The 27,370-nt window shown below is 39.1% G+C and overlaps 2 protein-coding genes and 1 long non-coding RNA gene across 13 annotated transcripts in view; 1 reads left to right on the plus strand and 2 right to left on the minus strand.

Annotated features, from left to right (window-relative positions):
* Nucleotides 1-822: 822 nt before the first annotated feature.
* FABP2 (fatty acid binding protein 2) lies at nt 823-2,950 on the minus strand. 3 transcript variants are annotated; one of them, XM_083861605.1, is made up of 4 exons: nt 2,728-2,950; nt 1,886-2,058; nt 1,176-1,283; nt 823-950 (listed from the first exon to the last, which is right to left on the minus strand). In XM_083861605.1, exons 1-4 carry the CDS (start codon nt 2,792-2,794, stop codon nt 900-902), a joined length of 399 nt encoding a protein of 132 aa, XP_083717731.1. In that variant the 5' UTR covers nt 2,795-2,950; the 3' UTR covers nt 823-899. The 3 variants fall into 3 exon arrangements, with proteins under 3 accessions (XP_083717731.1, XP_083717732.1, XP_083717733.1); XM_083861606.1 differs by lacking the exon at nt 2,728-2,950 and adding an exon at nt 2,322-2,558; XM_083861607.1 differs by lacking the exon at nt 2,728-2,950 and adding an exon at nt 2,175-2,315.
* Nucleotides 2,951-4,911: 1,961 nt separating this feature from the next.
* Nucleotides 4,912-27,370, plus strand: part of LOC310909648 — a 51,437-nt gene continuing 28,978 nt past the window's right edge. For all 3 annotated transcript variants that reach the window (XR_014590125.1, XR_014590126.1, XR_014590127.1), the window contains exon 1: nt 4,912-5,073. This is a non-coding gene — a long non-coding RNA (uncharacterized lncRNA). The remainder of the gene's footprint in view (nt 5,074-27,370) is intronic.
* The window catches only part of PDE5A (phosphodiesterase 5A), a gene marked incomplete at its 5' end in the record, with an annotated part of 106,797 nt that continues 86,933 nt past the window's right edge, over nt 7,507-27,370 (minus strand). For 5 of the 7 annotated variants that reach the window (XM_083861682.1, XM_083861684.1, XM_083861688.1 and 2 more), the window contains 11 exons: nt 7,507-12,866; nt 14,212-14,295; nt 14,776-14,850; nt 15,071-15,134; nt 15,509-15,586; nt 15,679-15,779; nt 16,882-16,969; nt 20,190-20,284; nt 21,523-21,648; nt 23,112-23,258; nt 26,387-26,446. In XM_083861682.1, the coding sequence (XP_083717808.1) occupies nt 12,732-12,866; nt 14,212-14,295; nt 14,776-14,850; nt 15,071-15,134; nt 15,509-15,586; nt 15,679-15,779; nt 16,882-16,969; nt 20,190-20,284; nt 21,523-21,648; nt 23,112-23,258; nt 26,387-26,446 (1,053 nt within the window). In that variant the 3' untranslated portion in view covers nt 7,507-12,731. The remainder of the gene's footprint in view (nt 12,867-14,211; nt 14,296-14,775; nt 14,851-15,070; nt 15,135-15,508; nt 15,587-15,678; nt 15,780-16,881; nt 16,970-20,189; nt 20,285-21,522; nt 21,649-23,111; nt 23,259-26,386; nt 26,447-27,370) is intronic. The other 2 variants (XM_083861683.1, XM_083861685.1) reach the window with 1 other exon arrangement.

Genomic DNA, 27,370 nt, shown 5'->3' on the forward strand with positions numbered 1-27,370 from the left:
AAACTGGGAAAGTTTTCACGTAGATAGTGCGTTCTGTTGTGCTTTATTTGCACAACACATAGCTGCAGGAGTAAATAAAAATAAATGAAGTGGCACAACCTGATGCCACACTCACAGGGGGGATGTGCCACCCTCAGTCCTTCCAGTTCACTCCGTATTGGAATCAGGGCTGTTATTTTCGTGTCCAGAGGAATGACCACAAACCCAGGAATGTGAAACAAAACCCTTCCCTTGGCAGCTATTACCCCTTTTTAGCCTCAATATTAAGAGATTTTATTAAAAGATAAGGCAGATTGCAAGCAGATTGCTTCTGAACAGAGGTTACTTTTCTTAAACAAGCACTTAAGGGTAGCAGTTTCCCTTTATAAGTTCTGTCAATAGAAATAAGGATGGATTTGTCTTTATATAGCAAGTCTTGGTTAAGCATGTGTAGTAGATGAAGAATGTCAGAGAATGCCTGTCTTAATCAGGCTTAAGACTTCCCTCTTAAGCTTTGTCCCCATCCGTATTATCTCGTTTATTGTCGGTTTTCCCATAATTTTGCACAGAGAAACTGTTTCTCAGTATAAATATCTCCATAAGGAAACTAAGTTTCCATTTGAGAGCTCGTGCAAAAAATACTGGAGTTCTGCTCCTGCAAAATAGTTTCTGCAGCCTTTTGTATTGTGACACTTCGATGGGGCTTGGTACAAAAGACATTTTAGCGTTTGGTAACGGGAGTTTGTTCATTTGAGGCCAAACAGTGGCATAAAGAATCGGCCCGTGTTTGCAGCAGGGCTGGTAACTGCAGCCGCGGAGGCGTCCCGAGGAGATGGAAAGGCAAAAACAACGACACAGAGGATGAGTAGAAAATTGTCTTTTATTGTTTCTTCATCCTGGTGCAGTTGTGTGTGAAGGGTTCAGCCCCTTTTGAAGAACCTCTTGGACTCAACTCCTTCATACACGTAGGTCTGTTAAAAAATTCAGGAGGAAAATCAGTGGCTGGAATTGCAAAGTTTCACGTCCCAGACAAAGTTCAGAGAGTTTTAAATTTTGTATAGGTGACTGAGAATTTTAACAAAAGACAAATGAAGTTATTTGGCTTAAAGAAAACATTTCCTACTTTTAGAAAAGCACTTTGAACTTTTTCTGTTCGTTCTACTCCAAGCTTGTGTGTAAATGACTTCTTAACTCACCTGAACGAGTTCATCACCCACGATTTCTCTGGTTGCTTTAAGTACTTTCCCGTTGTCTTTCCTGGTGAATGTGGCCACGAGTTTATTTCCTTCCAGGGTCCAAGCACCCTGTGGTGGGAAAAAAAAAAACAACAACAAATATTTTGCAACAGTTAAGGCACTGCTGTGGTTTAAAGGGTGTAGAATACTTAAAAGTGAAAGAAAATTAAAACAGTGTAATGATGCTTTTTAGAAAGGCTGTAAAAATGAAATTTCAATCAAACCACTGGCTTATTTAAATGCATAATAGCCAAGCCAGGTGGTTTTTACTGTTCAATACACCTTATTTTAAATAATTGTATCAACGAGGATTTGTAATTTCTTACAAATACCCACTTTGCACTCTAGGTGGTGGACTTGAGTATTAGAAGAAGTCAAATTGCAAATCACCTGGATTTCATTTTGTGAAAATTGCTGTTTGCTCTGCTTTTTTGGGCTCTCTGAAACCCTGAGATCCACGGTACAGTGTTGAACCTTTAACAGTAAGGACCCCCTTGTGCTGTGATGTATGAGCTGCAAGCAGCTTATACAGTCAGGTTCAGGAAAATTTAATGTAATTCAGAAGGAGAATTTAAATTAAAAACTAGGAAGACAAATTGCTCATCTTGAAACTGCAAGTTACAAAGTCATTATCATAGAGTAAACATTGAACTGTGTGGGAGGGCTCTTACAGAGAGTTCAGTGCCGTCAGCCAGGCTGTAATCAAAGGAGACTCCCAGAGTAAATTCAATCTCGATGTTTCGGAAGTTGCTGTGCTCTTTGATGTTAAATTTGTCCCCATTTTGCTGGATGGTGATCTTCAGATTGTCATGGGCTCCCAGCTTTCTTTTCATCATGCCAATACCTAAAAAAGATCAGTTAACAAAAATCAGACAAAAACTCCCAAACCTCTGGAGCATCATAATTGTCCCTTTTCAGTGAATTCTATGTGGCCAAGTGAGTTTATTCCAGCGTTCTGACCCAAATTTTTGTCCTTCAGTTTTCATCCAGGCCATGTTCACTGGTGCACGTGTAATACAAATCACTGCCTTAACTGTGGTTATATTTATATCCATATAATGCACAGTTTGTACAAACTTTAAGTAACTATCAGGATGTTAGAATTACTTGAATCAAGCATGAAATTGAGGATTGATGATTTCCTCCCTGTCTAATTTTTAAACTGGTTTGATGTTGTCAAAACAATAGTCCAGCTATAGAATTCTGATTAAAGTTTATCCACTCAAGTTGTCTGAGCCTTTTCCTCAAATCTAGACTAAAAGATTTGTTCTTCTGCTGAAATAAATTTGGAATTAGTTAAGATACTTCAGACTAACACAGTGTAATTAAAATCAGAACATTTGTCAGCATCTTCCCCCCCCTTCCCCCAGAATATTTTGAAAATAGATGGAGTGGCAGAGCAGCCAAGAGGGAAGGGACAGGCTGGTCCAAAGGTCCCTCTCAGACAGCTAGAGTTTGTATTCAGCTGGAGTGCTCTTTTTCCTGCAGGAGAGATTGGGAAACTGAGTCTTACCCATTGCCTCCATGAACTTCTCATAGTTCTCGTTCCTGTCAATTTTCCAGGTGCCGTTGAATGCCATGGCTGTGCCTGCAGGGGAGCTGCTCTGCAGGGACCAGCCTTTGCACAGGGAATTTATGGACTGCCTTATCTGGAGGGCAATTCACAGGATGATGTGGCCGAGTAAAGCTCAACTTGTGCACTGAAAACTTTCCTGTAGTTTAATCAAATCCCCAGTCCTGACCATGCTGCTGCCTGAATTGTCTCTTACTGCCCTCAGATCATGACAATCTTTATTGCTCATCTCAGTTAACAATTGCTGATCCATTCTCTTCTGTCCATCATGAGGAGTAAAGCTCAGGTTTCTAGTGAAAATATTAATTAACAGGAGTGCTTGACATTTTCTGTCTCAGTTGCATCTTCAAGCTTGTGGGAGAGTCTTCAGGCAACTGGAGGTGGTATTGTTTACCCAGCAAAACAAACACGAGTCTCTGCTTTGTCCATTATAATTTGCTTGGGCTCTGTTCTGCTCAGCATGACAAGCATGGGGCAGGAGATTTACTGAATGTGTGCAGGTTGTTTCAGAAAACTCACCTCTTGCTGCCTGCCTAGCACTGAGCTGTGAAAATTGGGATGGTAGTCTCTATTCATGTGATCACTTTTTAATATATATATATATGTATGTATGTATCTTAAATTCTCAGCAGCATCTACAAATGTTCTTCGTTATGACATATTCAGTGAAGAAACCATCCAGATGGAAGGTGTTCAGGCTATTTACTCCTAAGGGTGGTGGGCGAAGTACCTCACAATGTGCATTTCACAACAATAGTCAGGTCTTTGTGTGTAGTGCAGGTTTTTCCCACAATTTCATGCAGCTTTTGATTACCTGACTCCACAGGTGTTTTAGCCCATGTCCTGTGCTGTGCCAATCATGCATTCCCCTCTTACCCCTCAGCCACCTCAGGAAATTGGGCAGACTTTATTCTAAGGATCAGATTATTTGTTTTTATGGCACTGCCGTGTATCTTGACCTTTGCAGTTACCACTGTCAGTCTTCCACGATCTCTGTAGTGTATTTACATAAACAACATCACCCAGTGTGGAGTTACAGTTCATCGAGGCTGTTGTTACATAACAAAACCGATACCTTATCTCTACCATCTTTGCAGAAAGCATCTTTCTGGCAGTGCTTGTACTGCAGCTTCTGCTGTGTTGAGTAGAAAGTTGAGGCCTCAGGTAATGTGAGTCGCTCAATATGACAAAATGTGACTTTGGTTTTTCTCATGTACTGGAATCACATAATCTACACTTCATTTAGGGTTCTTTTGTCTTCCTATGGTAGCTGGTTTTCCTTCTAAAGGCACAGTTAAAATAGGTTTTATAGATTCTCTTAGTTGTGGAAATCTCCACAACATTTTTCCTTCTTCTGTCTCCCTCTTGGTTGTGTGGTTTTCAGAACTACAGTTTTTTCTTTGATGGTGCATTGAAATCTTGTTTTCTAGTGTTGCTGGTTTCATGACAGTTGTGAAAGCCAAGGGTGTGTTTCTTGGCTTCGTGGCTGTCTTCATTGTGCCAGCTCCAGAACAGTGAAAATGGACAAACTCAACTTTGAAGTTTGATCTTTAGATAAGGTGGATATGAATGAATTATTAACTTATATGGTTATGCCAACTTCATCCTGCCAATCTATGATTATCGTGGCAAGGTGTAGTTCAAAGATCAAGGTGATAGAAAGGCTTTTGCAGGGGGTTGTATTCATCTCTCCTGCTTATTGATTTGTGGCTTGTATTCAAGTTGCTCTGACTAAAATTAGCTAGGACAGTAGAACTGTTGGGTTGGTTAAGGGTTGGTGCCAGAATAAACAGAATACACTCATGAAAATATTGATTTTGAAAGTAAGAGATTAATCCCTGATAAAGCCATGCAGATTCATGGTGCACTGTTTTCTACTGAATGATTCTTCATCATGTCTTGAGATGGGTTGCAAAGATGGATCCCTTAGTGGGAAGTTTCACTAAGCATTTGAACCTCAATATTCCATTTTATATCCATGTGGCAAATAGACAATTCTATGCCAGTAAAGCCAACTTAAGCATGACAGTGGGTGGCCTGGCAACCAGGAACTTGATGGAGCCTAACTAATGCCATGTCCTGGATAAATAATTTCAAAGTACATACTGCAGTTGTTGCATTGCAGCAGGACTGGATCCTGCTTCAGGTGGATGTTGTCCTAATCCAACTGCCTGTTTGCTGAATTTCTGCTTTTGTTTTGGTTCAAGGAGGATCTCCTGGATGCTGCTAATGTGAAAGCTGTTCAGCAAGAGAACTCAGCATTTGAGGATTGCCTAGAAATTTCCAGTGAGTATAGATCCATTTGTGTGATTAGTTAACAGTGGGCTGTGGGGTTTAAAACTTTAAAACTGCCTGTGCACACTGCTTTTTAATGCCTGTGTAATGACTCTGATCCATAAAGTGCTGCAATTTTGAGAGTTTTTTTATTGGAGAGAACTGAAGTGCAGGAGTTAATAAGATCCAGGTTGAAAAAATGTGGAAGCAAAATTTAGGACTAAAACAGTAACAACCCTGGTATTTACTTTATCAGTTTCTGTATGGTAAAATGAATCCTAGGATTACATAGAATGATAGATTCTGGCCTTGTTTCAATGGAAAAAGGGTGACAGTGAGCAATTGCCAATAAAAATAAGTGTGCTTTTCCAAAAAAGGTTAAATGAATCGCTGAGTACTAGTGTCATTTCACACTTGCTATACAGAGACTGATATGCCAGTTGCCATGTGAGGCTTTTTGTCAGGCTTTTCTAAGGGTATTTAAATTTCTATCTGAATATTCCTGTATTCCCCAATATCTTTTTGTTTAGAATATGAGATATGATTGTAGGATGGGGTCAAGTTAGAGTCCAGTGAACTAAGGATGTACAGTATTGAAAGTCTGCATCAGTCATTTCAGTTTCTCCAGAATCTGAACTGCACATTTAGCTCATTTCAACATAACTTTTTAATTACAGTAAACTTTTTATCTTGATTATAAAAATAGCTCTAAACCCCACAAAAGGTTATTGTGATTATCCGGATTAGTGGCTTGAATCTAATTTCATCTGTAAAATAGTGAGCTTCAGAGCTCTACTGAGTGCAGCATTATAGCAAGAGAGCACCCTGCATGGCTAAGATATTTAAATATTTGTATTTGCACAAGGAAAAGATGATTTCAAATTGAAATTATTTTCTTAGTTTGGGCATCATGTATCTCATGTAAAAGCAGAACATACACCCAGGTTCTGGTGCTTGTTCCAGTTCAGAAATGGACTTCCCATGTGGCCTTGATCAAATTAACCCCTCTACTTACCCGTAAAATGAACTTTCTTTAAGAAGCTCTATATATCGTAAAATAAATTGCCAGTGACTTCATTAATTACCACAATAAAAGGATTCTGGATGCTCATATGTAAGTATATTACATGTAAACTGATGGTATGATTTGACCACGGATTTTACTCCTAGAATTTGCTGGTGTGAAATAAGAGAAACCTGTGTAAACTGTAGATTTTGCAGCCATTATGAACTTGGGGTATTTTTCAGCTGCAGTGGTTCTGAAGTTCTGTGTGTGTGCTAAGAAATGCTACTGTTCTAAAAGTCAGTGACTGTCAGATTCTGTTAAGTCCGTCCCTAAAGCTTACAGTCAGAACAAACTCACCCACGTGAGTCTTTTCCTAAAAATCATACAGGGTGAGGTTTCCTGGGAATGTGAAATGCAATAGCTGTCACCACTGCTGCTGTAAGTGTGGCTGCAGAAAAGAGCTTTCATCTTTCCCATTTGTTAAAGAGGCATCAGAGCTGTACAAGGAGAGAAAGCCCTCATGTAATGTTCGTTCACCTCTTCAATAAAAATGCCCTCGCTCCAGGTCGTGTTCTTCCCAGGGCTGGGTGAGATATGGATCCCGGTGCTCCTGCTGCAAACGCTGCACCTTCTCAGCAGGGAATCCAAACCTGCAGCAGCCCAGAAAGGCTGAGCAGGAGCACGGCTGGGCTGCTGAGGGGCTGGGAAGGCTGCGGTCCCAGCAGCAAACGGTGACCTGATGTTTGCAGATATGCACGGGCACTTGTGCAGTTGCAGCTGGTTGGAGCAAACAGTGCTTGTGTTTTGTGCTGAGCTAAATCTGGCCCTTCATAACTCCTTGAATGAGCCTGCTGTTTGTCAGAGGTGCACATACTTTCTGGTTTTGCATAGAGCGAAAAAAAGTCAAGCCAGAAGTGTTGCTGTGAAGGACCTAATAGGCAAAGAACAGAAATTGCCAAGAAGCCCACTGGTCCTGAATTACTTCTAGGATCAGCAGCTGCTGCAAGATGAGGCTTTGCTTGTCAAATAATAATTTTTTTCCCTCACAGTTTTGGTTGAAGGCTCTGGGCTATTTCTATCTCTCTTGCAATTGATATCCCCAGGAACTGAACTGTATCTGAGGATACATCTCTGTAACTCTTGTATTCGCTGGTTCTGCTTTCTGTCGGAAATAAACTGGTTTCTGACAGCTCTCAGGAGGTGCAGCTCCAGTGCTCTCTAGTGGTCAGTGGCACTGAATTATTTCTTGTGGTTGTGAAACAAGAACTCCTTTACTGCTGGCTGATCTCAGTAGTACTCAGAAGTATCCTGATATTAACACATACTTTTCAGGATTTCTAGGATATAGAAAAGTTACTATGAAATGTAAATTTACAGAAGGAATGATTTGAATCAGGCATTTAAAATTACACCTCAATAATATTAATTATAACAAACAGTAAAATTTGACATTGTCCTTTTTATTTTAAAAAGCATGAAAACAGTACAAAGAGAAGAATGAGGAAATAAGTAATAAGCAGCAGTCTGACCACAGAAAATAAGCTGACCCTTATGTTCTCTAGCAGCTGTACAATAAGTAGGGCTAATGATTCTCTTAAGTGATGACTAGCTTTATTCTAAGTCATAGGACAGAAGCAAGAGGGAACACACAACATCCAGAAGACTTTAATACTGCTTAAAGTATTAAAGTAAAACACAATATACAGAGAAACCCCTTAACCTAGTACAAAAATACTGTGCCCAGAAACTATATATTTGTTCAGGTATTTTTAAAAGATAGAATACAAATGGACAAGCTCAGTGACTAGTGACCGTGATTAAGGTTTTTATTAAACTACGGTAGGAATGTATGTTAAAACTATTTACAGTGCATTCCAAACTACATTCTTTAAGAGACACGTGCAGGTGTCTGCCATGTGAATACAAAGAGGACTCAAATTCCAACTTCAGTTACATCTGTAAGGTACCTTGGGCATCAATGGGAATTAGCTGAACCCAGCAAAGAGCAGGTGAGGCAGCTGTCACCGAGGGTAAGGGCTTGGTCCCTCTTTACAGGTAAAAAAAAAAAAAAAAAAAGGTGGATTTGACCCATTCTTTCACTTTCTATGCAGCTCAACCCAGCTCCCCTCTGAGGTAAATGGGAACCACAATATTGACTCTGGGTGGGCACCTGAGCACGTGTGAGGCCCTGGCAGGCCAAGCTTGTGCTGTGGGACTTCGTGGGGACCAGCAATTAAGAGAGCAGAGTCTCATAAATACACATTTACAAACACTCAGATACGAGTTTCTCTATGAAAACAGCCTTCCTTATCTGGAAAAGAAACTTTCCTGTGCAAATTCCATTCACCTGGCAAAGACCAAAGATAAGAGATCCTGCTGTCACAATTTGCTGCATTTAGCAAGTGTCACTAATTACCAGGACAGAATCTGTGATGTTTCTCCTTCCTGTCAAAGCCCAAACTGAAAAACTCAGCTCTCATTATTTACCATACTCAGGCCAAACTCATTCTGCTATTGAAGCTTATGTTTTAAATTAGTGTAAACCCCTGAAAAAGGGACTGGGAAATAAAATTGAAACCTGGAATGTAAACTGCATGTAATTTGACATGAAGAAAAAACCTGCAGCATCACAGAGATAAGACTCTGAACAAATACTACTATATAAATTTGCTTGAAATATCAGGTATTTATAAAACCTTAAAAAACATGTGAATTTATTATGAGTGAGGCATTTTTTTTCCATAAAAAGTCTTTGCTATGTTCTTATGCATAACTGGAAAGGACAGCAGCTGGATCACTGCTCTAATTTTAATGGCCTAGATCTGATTCTTCATTATCTTTCTGTGTAATGGGTTGGAAAATCAGTTACCTGGTAATTTTGACAAACCCTTTGTGTGAAATAGATAAGTGCCCTGAATTTGTCAGTTCATGCCCCTACCAGGTAAAATATATTGGGTTGGAATTCAAAAGATGCTTGCAATGTCAGGGGGTGGTGCACATAAACAGGCTTTGGTTCTTTCTTCTGAGAAATCAGCTGATCATCAGTGAAATTAATTGTTTCCTTTTATCAGCAGCTCACTTGTAAATGTGCTCAGTGAAGATATGAGTAATCTGCTCTTAACTATAAACTGCTTCTAATTAAAAATTAACACCATCTCCAAAATCAGCATTACATTATTTCTCCCCCAGTTTGTGAGATAACAGAAAACCTAGGCCCTTCTACAGCTAACATTGCATGTATGGCTAATTTCTTGGAAAAGAAATGTTACCTGCAGCTCAAGAGCCTCATTGGTATTTGGAATTAGAAGAGGTAAGGGTTGATCAGTAATTTTGTGTATGTTAGCACAAGTAATTTTTTTCAGAACCAACCAAGAAATAAAAGTGCATTTTAAGCATTAAACTGTACTGTGGAGTGAGTTTGGGAGAGAACCTGTTTGTATCTGAGATCAAGTAGGAGACTAATTTAGTTGTCTTCATTGAGAGGAGTATTAAGAATTAGTGGGACAAATTCTTGTACCCAGAGATTTAAATTGAAAATGTGACAATGGTTTCAATGGACTTAAGGCTGAACTGACAAAGGTATAAACTCCACTTCAGCTGCTTTCTTATGTAAGCCATACTGATTGTTATAGCTATACAATATAAACTGGGGAGAAGGTGTTTGAAAGCTGACTGAAATAATGAGATAAACAGCTCAGGATGAAATTAATGACAGCTGTGTGGCTGTAATCCACCAGCTGGCTTTGGAAATGTTGAATGCTGAAGATTGTGAACTTCAAGCAGCAAACCTAGCCAGGCTGGATTTGGGGTTTTTCCCCCATATTGTCCTCTATCTACATTATGAAAGGAAGGAGCAGTTTCTGCAAATGATTGAAACAAAGCCATGACAGAGAACCAGCACACTCTGATTTTGCCTTCAGGCAGAGTAAAACACTATGCAAAGGCTTTGAATTTCATGAAATACAGCACTCTATGCTTTTAAGGTTCTTAAACCAGTAGTTTAAAGGCTTTGGTTTTGTAGAAATATATACAGATTAATTTCTTTAAATATTTATTTACTAGGAACTGTATTTAAATGTACGTTCCAACATTTAGAGTGGAAGAAAACCTGTGGGATAAATGTGTACAGATATGTAATTAAATATATGCACATACTGTATAACTGTTCATTTTAAGCGAACCTTTAAAAAAAAGTAACATCACGCCTTTTTTTTCAAGTCAAAGATATGAATCCAGCACTCCTTTGTAGCATTTATAAATTTAGTTATAATAAAACTTTGCTAAACACACAATATAAAAGAAAAGAAAGACTGGAATATTAATGTCAAAGTTACATCACTACACTGTGGTATCACCATAGTTATCTGCTGTGTTGTCACCATGAGTTACTAGTCTCAACCATAATAGCAAGAATACACCTTTATATACATATATTTTATTTGTATTTATATTAAATATGTATCTCATCAGTTAGCATTATAATTATATTATCAGTATCTCAAGCACTCAGGAAAAAGACTATACAAGGACTATGCAAATCCTGAAGCCGTTTTCTGTTTATCAAAAAGTATCTAAAACTTTTTTTTGGGGAGGTTGTGTGTTGGTGGGGGGCTGCTGTCACCTCCATACTGTGTATGCACAGAAATACACATATGGAGTACTGCAAAACAGCAGTCCTGGAATTCTTAGTCAGTGTTGAAATACATTTTTTTTATTTTATTTGTTGGGACAGAATAAGGAGAAATACTTCTATAGAAAAATGTTTTCAAATTCACAGCTCCAACAATTTATTGTTGGTGCTCACTAGAGAAGTTCAAGATAGGACTTAATCAGTGACAAATAATTTAGGGTGGCAGAAATACTGCTGACTGTCAGAATACCTTGTTGTACATTTAAAACAAACATCAACTCTATAACTCAGTATTGTCAAACATTTCAAAACATTTGCTTCATCTTTTCTTAGCTTTTGGCACTGTTTATCTAAAAGAAGAAACTGATAAAAAGGAGGAGTCTTCCCTGTCTTTCTGACCAGCTCTTACAAGTTGGGTTGACAATCTCCTGGGAAGAAGAATTTATTGCAGTTTCCAGCTAGAATTTCCTGGATTATTGTGATAGAACTAAATTCCTACACTTCAAAGCACAATGCCAAATGTGCTACTTTTGCCAAACATAGTTGCTGATTTTAACAAAAAAAAAAAAAAATATTATTACAGATTAAAAACCTGGAACATTCCATGCGTCTCTGTGCAGCCAAAGTTACATGTGCTGCTAATGCATTTTAGACTGCTGATGTTCATCTCCTTATCCTGTCTACCTGAAGAATAGCACTCTCCTTGTATTTCTCTTTTGGAATCTGCCCAATGTGTATATTTTCTTTAACTGGTTCCCTATTCAAAACCATTTTATTAATCATCTTCGTCTAAATAATAGATCACATTTTTTTACTAGTGCAAGTTAATTGATTTTTTTACTTGTCAGAGCATTAATGCCTCACAAATGGCAAATCCCTGTAGCACTCTTGGCTATTTTTGCTTTTGGTATTTTTTTTTCCCTATTTCTTCAAGACATCAGGATCATTTTTAGCTAATTTGAAAAATGACTTTTATGAGACATCAACATGAAATGTTGCTGTAAGTGGTCACAGCCATTCCATAGTAGCACTGGTCTGGGGAATCAGTCGCTGATGGTCACCAGGAGTGTGCTCTTCCTGCATCACTCTGAGTCAGCTTTTCACCTCTTGCTCTTGCAATCATTCTCTTCTGCCTGTGATCCAGTCTGTTGGTTAGATGATGTTAAAAATCAACTTCCGAATGAAGTGAAAACCAGCGTACAAACCTAGTCCTGGTTTGTTTCTGTTTCTCTGCGTGCTCCTTGCAGCTTTCTATGGGAGCTGTCCTTCCATGGCAGCCTGTCAGTTACACTGGGATGTCTCATCGGTCTTCAAGGAGTTTCCATTGGGCTGGATCACTCAGACACCTCTACCACAACACTCCTAAGACTCCCATTGCCTAGTAATTCACAGGGGTCCTAGAAATTTCTTCAGCTGGAATAACACATTTGCTAAGATATCTGTCTGATAGGGAAAAAACCCCAAACCCTACTGGCTGTACAGATTTTGGGGCTTTTAACCTCAGAGCCCAGTTCTGCTTTCTGAGAGAGGTTAGCAATAGTTTTTGCTGGAATAGGCTCCCCACAGTGAGTCCCAATCTTTGCTCTGAACCTCTGGAAAGAGAACAGGCAAGACTGCTCAAATACTTTGATAACATAACACAGCAAGATGGGAAGAGGGAGAGAAAAGGTGCAAAATGCAGTAGTCTTTCAGATACTGGCCACAACACAATCACTAAACAATTATGTACATCTGTAAATCAACAGGCTCTCAGCACAGTCAGTGCCTGCACCAGTACCTTCTTGTGGGGTGGGATAGCAAAAACCACACCTGCAGGTCTTCTTCCATCTCACTCAAATGTAATAAAAGAAACATACTGTCTTCAGATATCACCTCGGCATCTACACGGTCATGCTCTATCTTGAAATGTGGAAAAAATAATACAGCAGTGCAAAACATCAGCCAAATTCATAGAGTGTTTAGCAAAATGCAGTACTCCCCTATTACTGTGTCTCCTACATGAAAACTTGAGCTTGTGGAAGTGGAATCAGCATCTCAGTTCCGTTTGCCTTGGTTGCTCTCTCCATTAATCAGGTTCTCTTGCTGCTCAGCCAAGGCTTGCCATTTCTGCCTGTTTTTTCTGCAGCCATCTAGCAAAGGGGAGCAGGCCTCTGACACGTGCGTTAGGGCCTGAAAGAAATGGAGAACATGGAAAAGAGATTGCATTCCATTTTTAATTTAAAAAACTCAGACCGAAACACGTCTCTCGTATTTTTTTTCAGATTTCTGAACTTAGGGTAAGATTTGTAGATCATTGACTGCTCTGGTTTCCTAACACAAGAGCTGGGTAGTTTGGACTAGGATCACTTGGTAACTGTATAGATATCAGCAGCAGTGCATGTTGCAGAGTAAATAATCCCAGTTTTTCTGGTCTTTTCATCAATGGAAAGGGTAAAGCACTCACCTAACAGGGAGAAGTATAGACATTCAGGCTCTAGAACTGTGGGCATTCAAGCCTGCTCAGGTGTTCTGTTCAAGTGTTTTCTGTTTATCCAATCTGCACCTTTGCAGAGACACTCACTCTTCTTTCAGTAGCCTACCTCCTACTGGAGACAGTTTTCTGAGGCTTCAAAGCAAAGGCTGCCTTATTTTCCTGACAGTTTCTACAGCACAGAAACACTTGATTTTCAGGGACAGCAGCTAGTAGCTCCCTTTCTCTATCCCTGTTTCCTTTAAACTGGTGAATGAGCATTCTTTTTAGAAAAGTTTATTGTGTCAGAAGGAAAAATTCAAGTAATTATCCTGTTCCTCGCACTGGAAGGTTCTTCAGAATTCAGTTATCTGTTCATCTCCTTTCTTTTTATTACCTTGGTTTCTGTAAAACACTTGCTACAGTTCAAATAAAAGACATTCACTCTAATGATATACTGGTTTAAAAGAACCCCAGAAATCATTATGTTGTGTTTCACACTATATTTGACCAAGCAGCTTCTCATACAGTTTGTGACCAGGACAAAGAAGCATTTCAGTGAATTATCTCATGCAATGCTTTGGTGTGTGATGAAAGAGAAGGAAAAGAATGGGATAGTAAGTGTTAAAATTGGGTCAGTTTCCTCTATATAGGAGATTGTCACATTTTGTATGACAAATTCTGAATTCTTTAAAACATTTTCTATCAATGTGTTACCTGGATACCATTCTTTCCCTAGAGGTCAAAGCATTAGTCTTGTGATTTTCCCTGATAATCCAGAATATAACCTAGAGACATAACATCAATTGCACAGAGCACAGGATTTTAACTAGGTTTAAAAAAATGTGACAAAATACATTAATCAGACAAATATACAACTAATTAAAAATTCTAAAAGAATAATTTCTTCAACAGAATAATGAACCATATGCAATATAAAATAAAAAATATTTTTCTAACTGAGGGGCTAGTTTTTAATTTGATTTTTATTCTAATTGTAAATCTGTGTCTACCAGTGAACAGTTCTGGTTTCAGATATTTGCTGTTCTTCCTTAGATACCATACCTCATACAGCTGCAAACAAACAGCATCTATGAATCCAACCTGCATGCTGGGAATTTTGTTTTTCTTCTCTCTGTTCATTAGATCCTGCAGATAATAAGTAAACAAGGTCTGTGTTTAAATGCATTAAATAAAAAACCCAACTAAAACCAAAGCGAGTCTGGAATTGAAAAGCAACACCTTAAACAGCACAGCAAGCTCAGCACAGTGGGGTATCCTTACAGATGTTCCCATGAAGGGAATTGGACTGCATGACTTCCCTCAGGGGGCTGCCTTTGGGTTAACAGAGCCCAAATAACCAGGCAAACTTACTGGGTTTGGATAGCTGCAAATAGGTACCAATTCAGGAATGTGTTTCCTAGCCAATTCAGTAATACTGACTTAAAGGAAATAGTATTGTCTGTTCTGGTTCAGAGATAATGACACACTATTGGTGTTCTGGAGCCACAGAACAAAACTGACTGCTAGGAAGACTGAGAAGGAGCTGGCCCTGCATTGTGGTCAGTGGGAGAAATTTTAAGTGCTGTTTTCAAAAGACATTTTGCAAGAGGTGGTTCTGCCACTTACTGTGGGTTCTATGTTGAGTTCCTTGCGCTCTTTATCTCCTTGGTCAAAGAACTCAGTAGCCACAAGCTCAGCAATCTGTAAGAGATTTCACTCATTGAGACCTCTGAAAGTTTGTTTGCTGCTGACAAACAAGAGTGGTTCCTACCTCTCCTTAGGATAGATCGTATTAGCCCCCCACACACATTGTGAGACTCCGGTTCTGCATTCCACCACTGCCTTTGCAATGAAGACTGGGTCGAGGAAATAAACTTTAATGCAGTTTGCATTTAGGAAATCTTAAAAATTGAATACATACCCGTTGCTGAACTGGCCATGGCTTGGTTATGGCTGATAAGTCACAAGCAGTCATCAGCATTGCTCTGCAGAGCAAACAGAAAGAAAAGGGATAAATTACTCTATGTGAAATGTACGTAGCCACCAAGTTTAATGACTAGTAAAATAGAATATAGAATTTCAAGGAACATCAAAGTCAGAAAAAGAAGTGAAATTAAAGAAAAGTTTTAAATGTAACTTCTTCACATGCTATTTAACGAAGTTTCTTCTACTAGTTTCTAAGGTTGCACACTTGGTAGCTCAGACCCAGGGAGTTCAGTGACCTATGTGACCATGGCAGCTTGTTCAGGCCCAGAGCACAAAGACCTGCTGGGTTTAATGAAGTTCACAGCAACACAGGATGGGAAATTGGGTACCCAGTAACATTAACTGACTTCTTGATTATTCTGCTTTTACTTACAAAAATAGCTCCTTTTGTGAGGGATCTTCCCAATTAAACTGCTTCTTCCTTAGAAGTTCAAAAAATTCTCCTCTCCTCCTTTAAAAGAAGTTAAAACAAAAGATTTTTCAGGATGCTGACATGATGCTAATACCCAGCAGTGATTATCCAGACAGTCTCCTCTGACTTACTTGATGTATAGTGCCAGGTCTGTGGCAAGAATGGCTTGTTTTATCATTTTCAGTGTAGCCTTGTATTCTTCAATGGAAAGGCTGCTGAGAATCTGATTTCCCTTTACCAAAAAAAGCCAAAAATCAGTGCTATCAGTAAAATGGGCAACAGCACAGCAGTTTGCTAAAGTGTCTCTAAGTTACCAAATCATTACAAGTAGCTTGCTGATATCTGAGGTCATTCTTTTACCCTCCTTCCTCTTGCAGATTCCCTAGTTTAAAAATAAAAATTCCAGTCTTCTTGAGTAATGGCAGAAAGCTGCACAGCAGCAACATCATCACTATCACAAAATGAAACTGCAAGCAGAGCAACATCAAAGCCTTCAAGTCCATTTCATTCATTCAAATCAAATTTGTTACTGGCTGTATCACAGCTCCCCTTTCCTCTTCCTTCCCCCTCCTTGAGGCAGAGGAATTATAACAGATTCCTGTACCTGCCTGTACACCTCTAGTAAATGAAAATATTTTCCTTTTATGAAGCAGCATAAATAACAACTTATTAAATAGAAATATGACCTCAGCAGCCCCCTGTTAAACCAAAGCACTGGTGAAATGGAATTCGCCTCCATTATTTTTCCGTATCTGCCTACGTGAATAGGAAAGTATCACTACAATACCAGGAGTACCACAACCTGTGGTACAAAAGGAGCAGTGCTTCAAAAGGACTGTGAATGCTAAATAACTGGTCTTGAGAATTAGCTAATAACATCAAACAAGAAGAATGTAGTTTTATTTAGACATTGACTAAACTTAGGTTTGGCTTCACTTTGGAATGTCAACGTGAGCAGTGTTTGGTTTGGTCTCATCAGGGCTGCTTTGTGTATATGTAGGCTTGAATGTTTTTTGAAAGGAGAGGAAGGACTGGGGTTTGTTTGGTGGTTCATAAGAGGTCATCAAAATGGCAGCAAAGCCTTTTGTTTCCTTTGGTCCAAGGAAGCAGGTACTCAGAAGGATGTCAGCAAGACTTCCCTTATCGGGCAGCACTTGGAAGGCTTTGGTGGCACTCAGCAACAGAGCTGTGATTTCTATGTTGCTGCATTTGCTTTCTTTACCCAAAAAGGAATAAAGAGCACTTAAGAACATATAAGGGTGGGATTCTGTCCAAAAGCCAAAAATAGAAATTAAAATAGTTTCCTTCAGCATACACAGGAATGTGGCACTCACTGGACTATTCAGGATCATAAGGCATTGATCAAAATGATGATGCTCCATGATTGAGTGGCAATACAGCTGAGCCAGTGGGTGTTCGCTTCTGAGGAGGAAAAAGATGGAGGAATCAAATAAGACAAACATATTAGTGATCCAGAAATAACTTCCCTTTTAACATCCTTTGTGAAAATATAGATAAAAAGATAATGCTGTTCTTTTGTCAGAGCACTGACAGCTCTGGTTTTCTGCCTTCTCTGCCTGTAGAGACCAGCAGCACACAAGGAGTGAGAATGTAAGACAAGGTTTCATAAGGAGTGAAAGTTCCTGTATAGAAAGCAAAGGTAACACCAAGAGTTCATTCACCAGCACAGTTTAGGAAACAGTTTTGGTTTCTCTAAGATGTTCTTAAACAGCCACCTGGCATATTTAGTCAGCTCAGCTGCTGAGCTTGTAAGTAATAATGCAAACCTAATAGGAAACCCACTGATACCAATGGAAAAATTCCTGCTGAACTTGGTGCAATATGGTGCTGGGCCCAAAATATTGATCAAGTGATTTCCTAGTGTTAGTAACTGGTGTTTCATCACCACTATTGTCACGACTAAACTGCTGCAACATTGTTACTTAGCCTTTGCTCCGGGTAAAATCCAAAAGGAAAACTGTTAGAGGCCAACAGTGATGCTGATTGTACCACAGTGAAGAACAGCAGGAAACTAATTGTATAGGTACAGTATTGTATTGTAAAATACCTTAATGCAAAAGTTAAAAGTATCTTCATCTAGAAAACAGAATTTGCTCTTTGAGTAGCTTTAGCCAAAGTACAGAAACTCCTTCTCTCTTGAGGATTTCCAATTTCTCCCTGTTCCTTGTTGAATAATACAGTTCTTGGTTTCTGCTGCTCTGTCTTCATTTGCAACCCCTGGTCCCATATTGGTCATGTCATCTCTTCAACTAAATCTGGATTCTTTTGGAAGTCTATTTTGCTGATGATCCTGGACCTATTACTCTAATTATAATCTGACCTACAAATGTTTAATCATGTCAGTAGCTCTTTTTTAGCATTTAATTCCATGAGATTTTTCTCTATAGTTAAGGACCATTCACAAGACTTAGTGGCTGCAGGATTGGCTCCCTGTATGAGTGAGTGCACAGAGGCTCAAATGAAAGTCACAAGAGGAGACTCTGGGGATTTAGGAAGCACAAAAATGTGGAGAGAAAGATGGAAAGACAAACAAAAACACAGAAAAGGAGATTAAAGGATGCAAGTCCCTGAGGAATATGGGCTGGCTGCCCAGCACCTCCCTCTGAGACCACTACAAAAGGGGCGTAGAGCAAATGCACTCGTGTATTTCTGTACGGAAACAAACCGCAGGATGGTGCCAACCCATGCTGGGTGAAATTCCCATTGAATTAAGTGGGATGCATATTGTGTCTCCCCAGAGTTCATCCTGACTGGAGAGAGACATACGTGAGAAATCTTGTGGGTTATCTTCCCAAGTACTGCTCCAAACCAGAGCCCGCTTAGCACTCACAGACCCTGCCTGGGGCTGCAAATAAATTCAGGTCCAACTGCTGTAGTCGCACTTTGGTCAAACCCCCACTCCAGGCCAAAGGGCACAGTGGCTTTCTGAGCACAGGGGTCTGGTTATGCAGCTTTCTGTGCTTCCTACTTTGCACGTGGGACTGGAGCAAAAACAAAATACCACCCCCCCACCCCCGCATAAGTACCAAAAGGCCTTCAAGCAGTTCCCTTTCTGTAACTTCTATTGCTGCCAGGACCATTTCAATTTTTGAAACCCTGCTGCTTAAGGAAAGAATCATACACTGAATATCCACCCTCCCTGCTTCAAAGGAAAAAACAAAAGGGATCTGTTCCTAGAAATAAAAACTTTTGTATTTAGGTTTAAAAAAAGAAATTCATGGAACTTTCTATTGAGAAAGGAATTATTAAGCTATAGCCATCTCAGCTCTCCAGCATGTGTAAATGTTAGATTTTGCTGTCTATGACACTTTCCCAGGACATTTTTGAGAGGAGATGACGCATCTCCAGATGTCTTCCAGGAAATTTATTTTTAAATAAATAAAGCAAAAAATAGCTAACTAGTTCCAGTTGCTGTGAGGCTACAGTTACTGCTGGAATCCTGTATTACCAAGCTAGAAAAAGTTAACTCTTCTAATGTTGTGGAGGTTGGTTTTTTTTTTCTTTATACATCAGTGTTACTCCAAACATATAAATTTGAAATGCAGGAGTTCTGCTTCAGCTTTCTTATTTTCTGCCTTTCAGTATTCTGTGCCTTAAACCAGCTTTTCCTCCCCTATTATCTTACTTTAGACATAGTGAGAACAGCGAACCACTTCTTCACAGGTCACTTCAAAACCATTCTCTCAGAACCAGCTCTGTCAGAAGAAGACACAAGCACAAATCCCTGGGTACCTTTTCCCCAGCTATGGTCAGACCAGGGCACTCTGCTATATCACAGGAATCACATTAAGCCACGCTTTAAATCAACTGAAGACTCATGTGCTATTATTTGAAGTGATACCAAATTCACTGGATGGGGCAGATTTGAAACTACTAATAAATTCTAAAAAATCCAGTTAAAAATTAAGATTATTGGAGAAATTTTAGACTTGTTCAGATATTTCATTTTGGTAACTTCAAACCAAAATATTTTGTTTAGTAAATTTTTTTTTCAATGTTTTAAATGTATTTTGCCTTTTTGTATTGTAAAGGCTTTTCTGTAATTCCAGACTGGATCATAGTTGAAGAACAGATAACTGACAATCCATGCAAAACAGCCATACATTTTAAATGTGATTTTAATCACGTAACTTACTCTAAACAACTTAGAATTCTGGAAAACTGTGGCTAAACCAAGAGTTAAACAAGGTGAGTTCAGAACAATGGGGACACCCCTCTGTATCAGGGGGCTGCAGATCTCAGTGCTATGCTGGCCCGCAGGAGAAGGGAACAGCAGGGAGGGATCTGAAATGTTGCATGTTTCCTACACGCTGTTCCTTGGAAACTGCAGCCTTCTGCTGTTACTTTATGGGAAGTAGGGGAGGGGACTTTGGGAATGGGAGCAGGAAAACGTCCCTCCACAACAAAGGCTTCATTTAATCTGCCATCGTAGTCAGCAACTGAGGCTGTGCAGCTCTGGACTCACGATGGTTCTGCCTGCTCTTGCACTTTCTGCTTTGTGAAAACCTGCTCCTTTGCACAGCCCCACATCATCAAAGCAGTCAGGCTGTACCTAATTTAGCTGTGTGCTCGTGTTTGTTCACTCACTTGTTTTTAATGAGCTTCTCTCAGACGCACTTACCTTTGTATGTAAGAGTTGTTCACTCCCCTGTGGTCCAGATCATGGCTCAGAGTTGCTATCAGCAAAGCCAGTGTCTCTAAGTCAGTCAGTTTGCTCTGTATGCAAAGAAACAGTAAAGCCAGAAGTGAGTGGGGGTTTTATTTAGTACATGTTTTACATCTGCTTTCTAAATAATGAGACCTGTTCTTAGTACAGGCAAAAGACAACTCAGTTTGGAAATGACTGATTTTATGTTTCTGCTAGGAGGATGCATCTCCCAACGCTTGCCTTTCCCCTCAAACCAGGAAAAAATTAAGTTATGTTCAATGCTGTTCAGACTCCAGAATCTAGGACATAAGAATCAGCAGGGAGTGAATCCAGTGTAGTTAAGAATAAACAATTTAGGGAAATTGCAGTGGAGACTGTCAGGATTCCAAAAATAGCGGGCAAACTATCAGGATCATCAGAGATTGCTTGGCCGCACACAGAGCAAAACTACCGTGTCCATTCCAACAGGGAGGGAAGATGGATGTCCTTGCCTTGGTCTCTTTCAGCATCTTTTGTCATTTTCATTAGGGAGATTAAGTTTGTAGAGGAAAGAAATGCCTCTTCCTCATTGGCACTGGGGTTTGGACTACAAATGGGATTTATTTATGCTCTCAGCAGTGCTTACTCCAAAGCAGTATAAACCAAGTAGTAACAACTGTCTGTAATCAAACTGAACAAACACCTTTATTCATAATGAACAGAAACATTGTTTCCTACAAGAATATAAAACCAAAACCTAAAAACATGTTTTGGAAGAGTCTAGAATCAGTATCTTAATTAGAGGATTGTCTAGCCCTAATCAGAATTATTAGGTTGTTTTCTAAATTGTTAAGTGCCTTTTTAAGTGAAAGGCTGAAAATTTGTTCAAAAGCATCAGAATGAACATTTAAATATTTATTTCTATGTTCTATTGTTTATCTAAAGCTGTACTCAGCTCTGCATTTGAACCTAAATTCCTATTGAAAATTTTAAGGAAACATCCTGAAAATGGGTCAGCCTTCTCTTCTCCACTTTTTTGACTTGCTTGAAGCGTAAGCATTAACTTTAAAAAAGGACATAACCACATACATGCCTTATTTGAAATATTCCCGTTGGGAACATCCCAATGACCACTTCCAGAGGATTTTACTGAAATGGGGAACAAAAAACCACAGCAGCAGTTTCACAAGCCAAGCCCTCATAGCCAGACATCTTCAGCAGAAGATTCCACTGGTGATACCATGGAATGATGAACATCTTACTGACATGACCATCAGAGCTGTGCATCATTAGAGAATTTGTCTCAATAGAGGACCTGGAAATGTACCTGGATTTTCCCAGATTTCAGAGCAGCAAACATGCACTGAGCTGTGTTAAAGGCATGTCTCCAATTGTGATAAGCAACGTTCTTCCGATAGTTTTTCTTCACACTCAGAATCCATCTGCAGAGAACCTTTAAGAAACAGCATCACATAGACATGTTGTCATAAAAACAGATTTCTAATACATTCAAAACTTTCTTAATACCACTTGGGAACTCTGCTACTGAAAAAAAATTCCATTTAACTCAGTTTTAAGTTCAAATATAACACGCTTGTAACTGTGAACAAAGATAAGAACAGGCTTACACCCACTAGTACAGCTCCTAATTGAGTGTGTAAATACTTGTGGGTTTGGGATTTTATTACTAATGGCTAAATGTTAGTGTCAAAAGCACTGCTGTGAATTCAGAAACTAAGGTATGTTGAGATACTTGGGAGAAAAAAAATTCCTAGTTTATAATGACATTTTTGATAGAGAAAATTTATTTAGTTATTGAATCCTCTTAAGAACTGTTCTGAAAATGAACAGGCAGCTTTTCCCTCCTATGACCTTGTGAAAACCTAAGCAGAATTGGACTTTGGAAAGCAAATAAGTATGATAGAAAGAAAGATTACTACCATTGCAGGATAGTTTCTTTTTTATGCATGAGGAAAGCATGTCCTCCATGTTTTACTCAACAGTATTAGAAATTGTTGGTTATAATTTTTTATATATATATATATAAACACAGACTTTTTTCCCTACATCATTTTTTGTAAGGAAGTGACAGGTATGAAGGTCAGGTAGTAATTTGATGTCGGGACAATATTTCTTAAGGTTGTTGACCTTACTACAGAGGGGAAACTAAGTATTAGGATATTCAAGATTAGGTAATACAGCACTTTTGGCCCTTGAACAATACTAATCTAAACTGGTCTATAAACTGATCTAGAAAATAAAGACATGTTTTCTTTAACTAATGTGTTTGCCTATAAAGCCCTACAAATTAATCTTGCATTTTGATATAAATTTTGATGGTTTTGTTAGAAAGGTTATAAAGCAAAAAATAAGGTATTTAAAAATGAAAGTTTCTACAAACAGGTGTTCTGTGCACTGAGTGGAAGAGGCTGAAGAGATTTTTCTGTTTTACCTGTCTTGATCACCTCTGACAATGTATTGGTGAAAACCTTCAGAGAAATTCCCACAGCCCATCTAATTTATCATCTGCTTCAGTCTTTACTATCTTCATAACCATGAAGTTGCCCCTAATTTCTAATCTATTCCTTTGTACGGAAAGACTAAGATAATTGCTCCCTCATATGGAAATAATGTATTATCCTCTTTGTAAGAGTTTTTCATCTCCTGAGAAGTTGCTATCCTCTCTGTCCTCAGTATTCTGTTTTCTAGTCCATTAATCATAGACTGTAAAATTATTAATCCTTCAGTAGAACCAAATTGAGGACAGACCCAAATTCTTCACACACCTTCCTAGTTTGCTAATGACTCTTTAATACAGATGTCCAAGTCTATTGACTGTGGGATCATTTCACGACTCTGAATTCCTAATAATTAGGCTCTCTCTCTCTGTGGAGCAGTGTTTGGCAGCAACCATACCTCGTGTTTCATTTGGAAATTCTGTACCAGGTTGAGGTCTGTGAACATTCGAATTGTGCACAGTGTTGTTTCAAAGTCTGACAGCTCAAAGTCACTGAAGTAGAAGTCAGTCAAATTGAGAGTTTGTGCAGATGGCACTACAGCAGCCTGGAGAAGAATGAGAGAACACAGCTGAGCACCAGGGCAGAGAAAGCAGAACAAATACTTGCTTTTTCAACAGACTAATGGAACAAGAGACACTAAATTTTACCTTCATGTGATAATGAAAACTGATGATTGCTTCTCATTTACTTTGCCAGGTGTCTCTTGTTTAACATTACCTTATTACCTCAGATTGAACAAGCACTTTTCCATAGATCAAGAGGATAAGGATAGAATTACCTGGTCAGTCTGGTTATCTAAATCACCCAAAGTAAATTGTAACCAAAAGTATTGATGAAATTGGGAGAATGAGAAAATAAGGCAGGGGAGTTATATGTTTGTTTTTATGGATGTGCAGACAGCAAAATCTGGAGCTGTTGGCATTTTTTCTAAAAATGCTGAGGAAAGATGTCAGTAAAACAGATTTGCTAACAGAATCCACATTCAGCACGATGGGAATCGGAACGTGTCCACAGGCAGAGTTTTCTCAGGGCTAGAAACCTGAAAAATTAGAGTTCATCTGTGAGCAGTGGCTTTGGTACAGTTGGTACAGTTTGCATACAACCATAAACCTTCAGTGCCAAATTTGAGATCACAAGGTACACAATACACTCCCCATCCTGTATACTCCTAAATCTAAGTTTTTAACTGTCAGCAGTATCTCCATGTATTACATCCTTTACCTAGTTATAAAATACAGAGTATTTATATTGGTTGCCCTTCAAAATACCACTGTTGAGATTATTAACTTATATTAACTCTTATACTAATAAAAGAAATGCTAAATCTTATGCTATAGAACAAAATGGAGTATAATTTTCTGCATTAGAATAAAAGGGGGGTGGGGCGGTTCTCAGTGCTACTGCTTTAAAGCTGTTTCACCCCAATATGAGTGGTCCAAAACAAATCAGGTGGATCTGAAATAGGGAAGGAAATAAACCTTTGTGTTTCTTTTCCTCTTTGTAAATCTAGGGGAAAGCATTTCTCCAGTATGGGCAGCTGTGCCCTAGAAGGCTGAGGAACTGAAAAGGAAGCATTTGTCATAATCTACAATATTAGTAGATGTAACATGCAAATCCACAGAATTATGGCTGCCAGCCTCTATCCCATATCAGTTTGCTGTCCTCTCTCTTGTGTGTCAGTATAAGGAAGTCATGGAAGATTGTGAAAAAGAATATTGACAGAGGGGAAAAAACACACCATTCTTACACACTCCTTGTGCCAGTAATTTTGTGTTCCTGTTTGGATTCATGGGGGATTTCAGCCGTGAGCACATGAAAGGCCTGCATGTTCAGTGGTAAATAATGCAACTGTTCAGCAAAGCTGCTGCCATAATTTCAAAATACTGCAACTGCAGGCTGGGACTTCACAAGGAAAGGGGCTGGAAGGACACAAAAGGAGCTCAAAAGAACACCTCACATCTCACTTCATTCATAATTTATCCTTCCCTTCCTTGATCTCTTGCCTTTTACAGCCACAAAAGTAAGTTTCATTTCAGCTGAAACATAAAAACCTTGCACACTATAGCAGTTTATAGCCTTGTTTAATCAGATTAGCTATTTCCTTTTTCACTAAAGCCACCAGAGCCTTCTGCCTCCTGTTTTACAGCACAAAAGTTCATCAGCTATTTTAATTTCAATTTATTGAGCTATGGTTCCTGTAAATACATTGGCAGCAAAAAGAAGGCTATGGAAAATGTGGGACCACTGTGTGGCAATTATAAAGACTTTTGCTTTGTTTTATCTGCTTTGGATGATAAAACACAGGTTGCAGACAGTATCCGGGCTCAAAGGAGGTGAGTGATGCAATAGGGCAGTTCTGTACTATTTGGAAATGATGATTAAAGTAAAAAATTTGATTGCAGCCTATTCCATGAGGTAGATAATTAATAGAATAGAATAGTGCCAGTTGGAAGAGCCCTACAACCATCTTCTAGTCCAACTGCCTGATAAGGATCTATTTACAGATTATTTAAAAGCAAAAGGCATATCCAGAAAAAAAATTTCAAACTATTTTGGCCATCTTTATACAACAGTACGAGTGCAAAAAATAAAAACTAAAATAAAAGTATTATGAGTGCAAATGAAAAGGCCTGTGCTTGTGCTCTGGTATCACCTTAGAGAGCAGTGGCTGACACAGGCCAGGACTGTGGACAGTTCAGCCACGCAGCTGGACACTGGCCCAGTTCTAGGTTTACTGTGGCTCTGTTTCATTGAGCAGTAATGATGGAACCAGAAAGATTCCCTCACAAGCCCTGAAGAGAAACCTTAGAGAGGAGCTGCACTCTGGTCTTGTCGTGGCTAGCTCTTTATCGATGAGCAGCAGTGTGGCAGGGCTGAGGTTCAAGGATCTGTGTGACACCACTCTAGAAACACCCTTAGTCTCCTACCTTGTTGTGTCACTTGGCCAGACCAGTCCCATGCTACCCAGCTCATGGTCCCTTATGCCTTCCTTCCTCTCCATCCCTGCTGTTTGTTTTTGTGCAGCAAGGGTGATGTTATTTCCCTGGAATAGCTGCTGAAGGCTTGGAGAAACTAAACACACGCTGTGCTTTGAAATGCACTTGAAATCCTAGCTGTAGTTATTCCTTAGGCAGTGGCTTCTAAACACAGAATTAAACATGAGCAGAACAGGACACTGCATAGAAAAGCAACCAAAACATTTCTTTTTTTAAATCATTGCATTAAAAATTCGATATAGAATTCCTATGTAAGACCATAAAGCTGCACCCACACTTGGGATGTTTGAAAGGTACCAAAGCTGTAAGATACACAGCACTCAGACTCAGCTGCAGAATGGAGAGTTCTCAACATGCTGCTTCTGGAATACTTAATCATTGTGAGTTTGATACTGACATTGTACCAGAAGTGACTGTCACAAAGTCTTGAGAAAAATCAGTCAGCACAGGTCTGGTTCTCACAGTGCTCTGGCCAGCTTTTCTCTCTCACTGTAGGCATTTTAATATTTCTCTTTTATGTGATTCAGCTCAGGAACCCATCACCATAAGCTTCACTGCCATTTTTTTTCTGGAACATGTGCTTCTGCTCCTTTAGGAATTACATGTGTACACAGGACTGCTCTTGGTTGTTCCATTAAAGCAATATTTCTAAAGTAATAGTAAAAAATTCAATTACCACTGTTACCTGCAGCTCCCTCGTTTCCTCCTCAGCAGCAGAAGCATGGTAAGAAAGAACCTACAGGAAGAAAATAGCAGCCCTTAGTACAAACAAAGGAGCAATGTAATAACAAGGTACTTTTCCTAGAGCAGACTTTTCAGCATTCCACTGCATTTGCTGATGAAATCTTCTGTCCATGCAGGGCCTGAGCCAGTTTTAGGGGAGCTCTCTGAATGCACATGGGGAGATATCTCCATCTTTTACAAATCTCCCACAGCACAGAATTCTTCTTCAGATAATTAGGCCAGGAAAACATAAATACCTTCTATAAAAGAGCAAAGAACTCTGATTTTCTCTTTGGAAAGTTTTCCTGGCCTACATTCAGAGACAAATAATACACAAAACAGCTCTTATTATGAGCCTGACATTACTATTGCCATAGTAATTCTTTTGAGAGTTTATTCGTGAAAGAATAATGTGAAGACATGAAAGAAAATTTTATCCTAACTGAAACTTGGCACAAAAGTCTGAAAGACACTATATTCATTTTCAATTAAAAAAATGAGCTCAGATTTTTAACTCTTGAGAACATATGATGTGAAAATGTCACAGAAATTTGTTTTTTTTAAAAAGACCCCATTTTATACACTAACCTATATAGATAATGAAGGACGTTCCAGCCAGATTAAAGTGTTATAGTAGGAGACAGTGTGGGGAACCAAGCCTCTGAGGGTGCTGCAGAGGGGGTTGGCCATTCCCCGTTACCCTAGCTACATACCTCCTGGTACATTAACTGTCTTATTTATGATTGGATGTTGCCTTGTACCCCAGTTCTGTCCCCTGATTGGCCCGTTTTGAATCCCTTCCCTGATTGGTGCAAGTTTCAATCCCCTAATTTGTTTATTAACGAACCCTCTGATTGGTTCTTTTTCTCAACCGTTAATCACATTGGCTGTTAATGAAACCTCACCCCTTTTTGTGAGGGTATAAAACCCCGCTGAC

Source organism: Zosterops lateralis (assembly GCF_965231275.1).
Source record: "Zosterops lateralis genome assembly, chromosome: 5".
NCBI lineage: Eukaryota > Metazoa > Chordata > Aves > Passeriformes > Zosteropidae > Zosterops > Zosterops lateralis.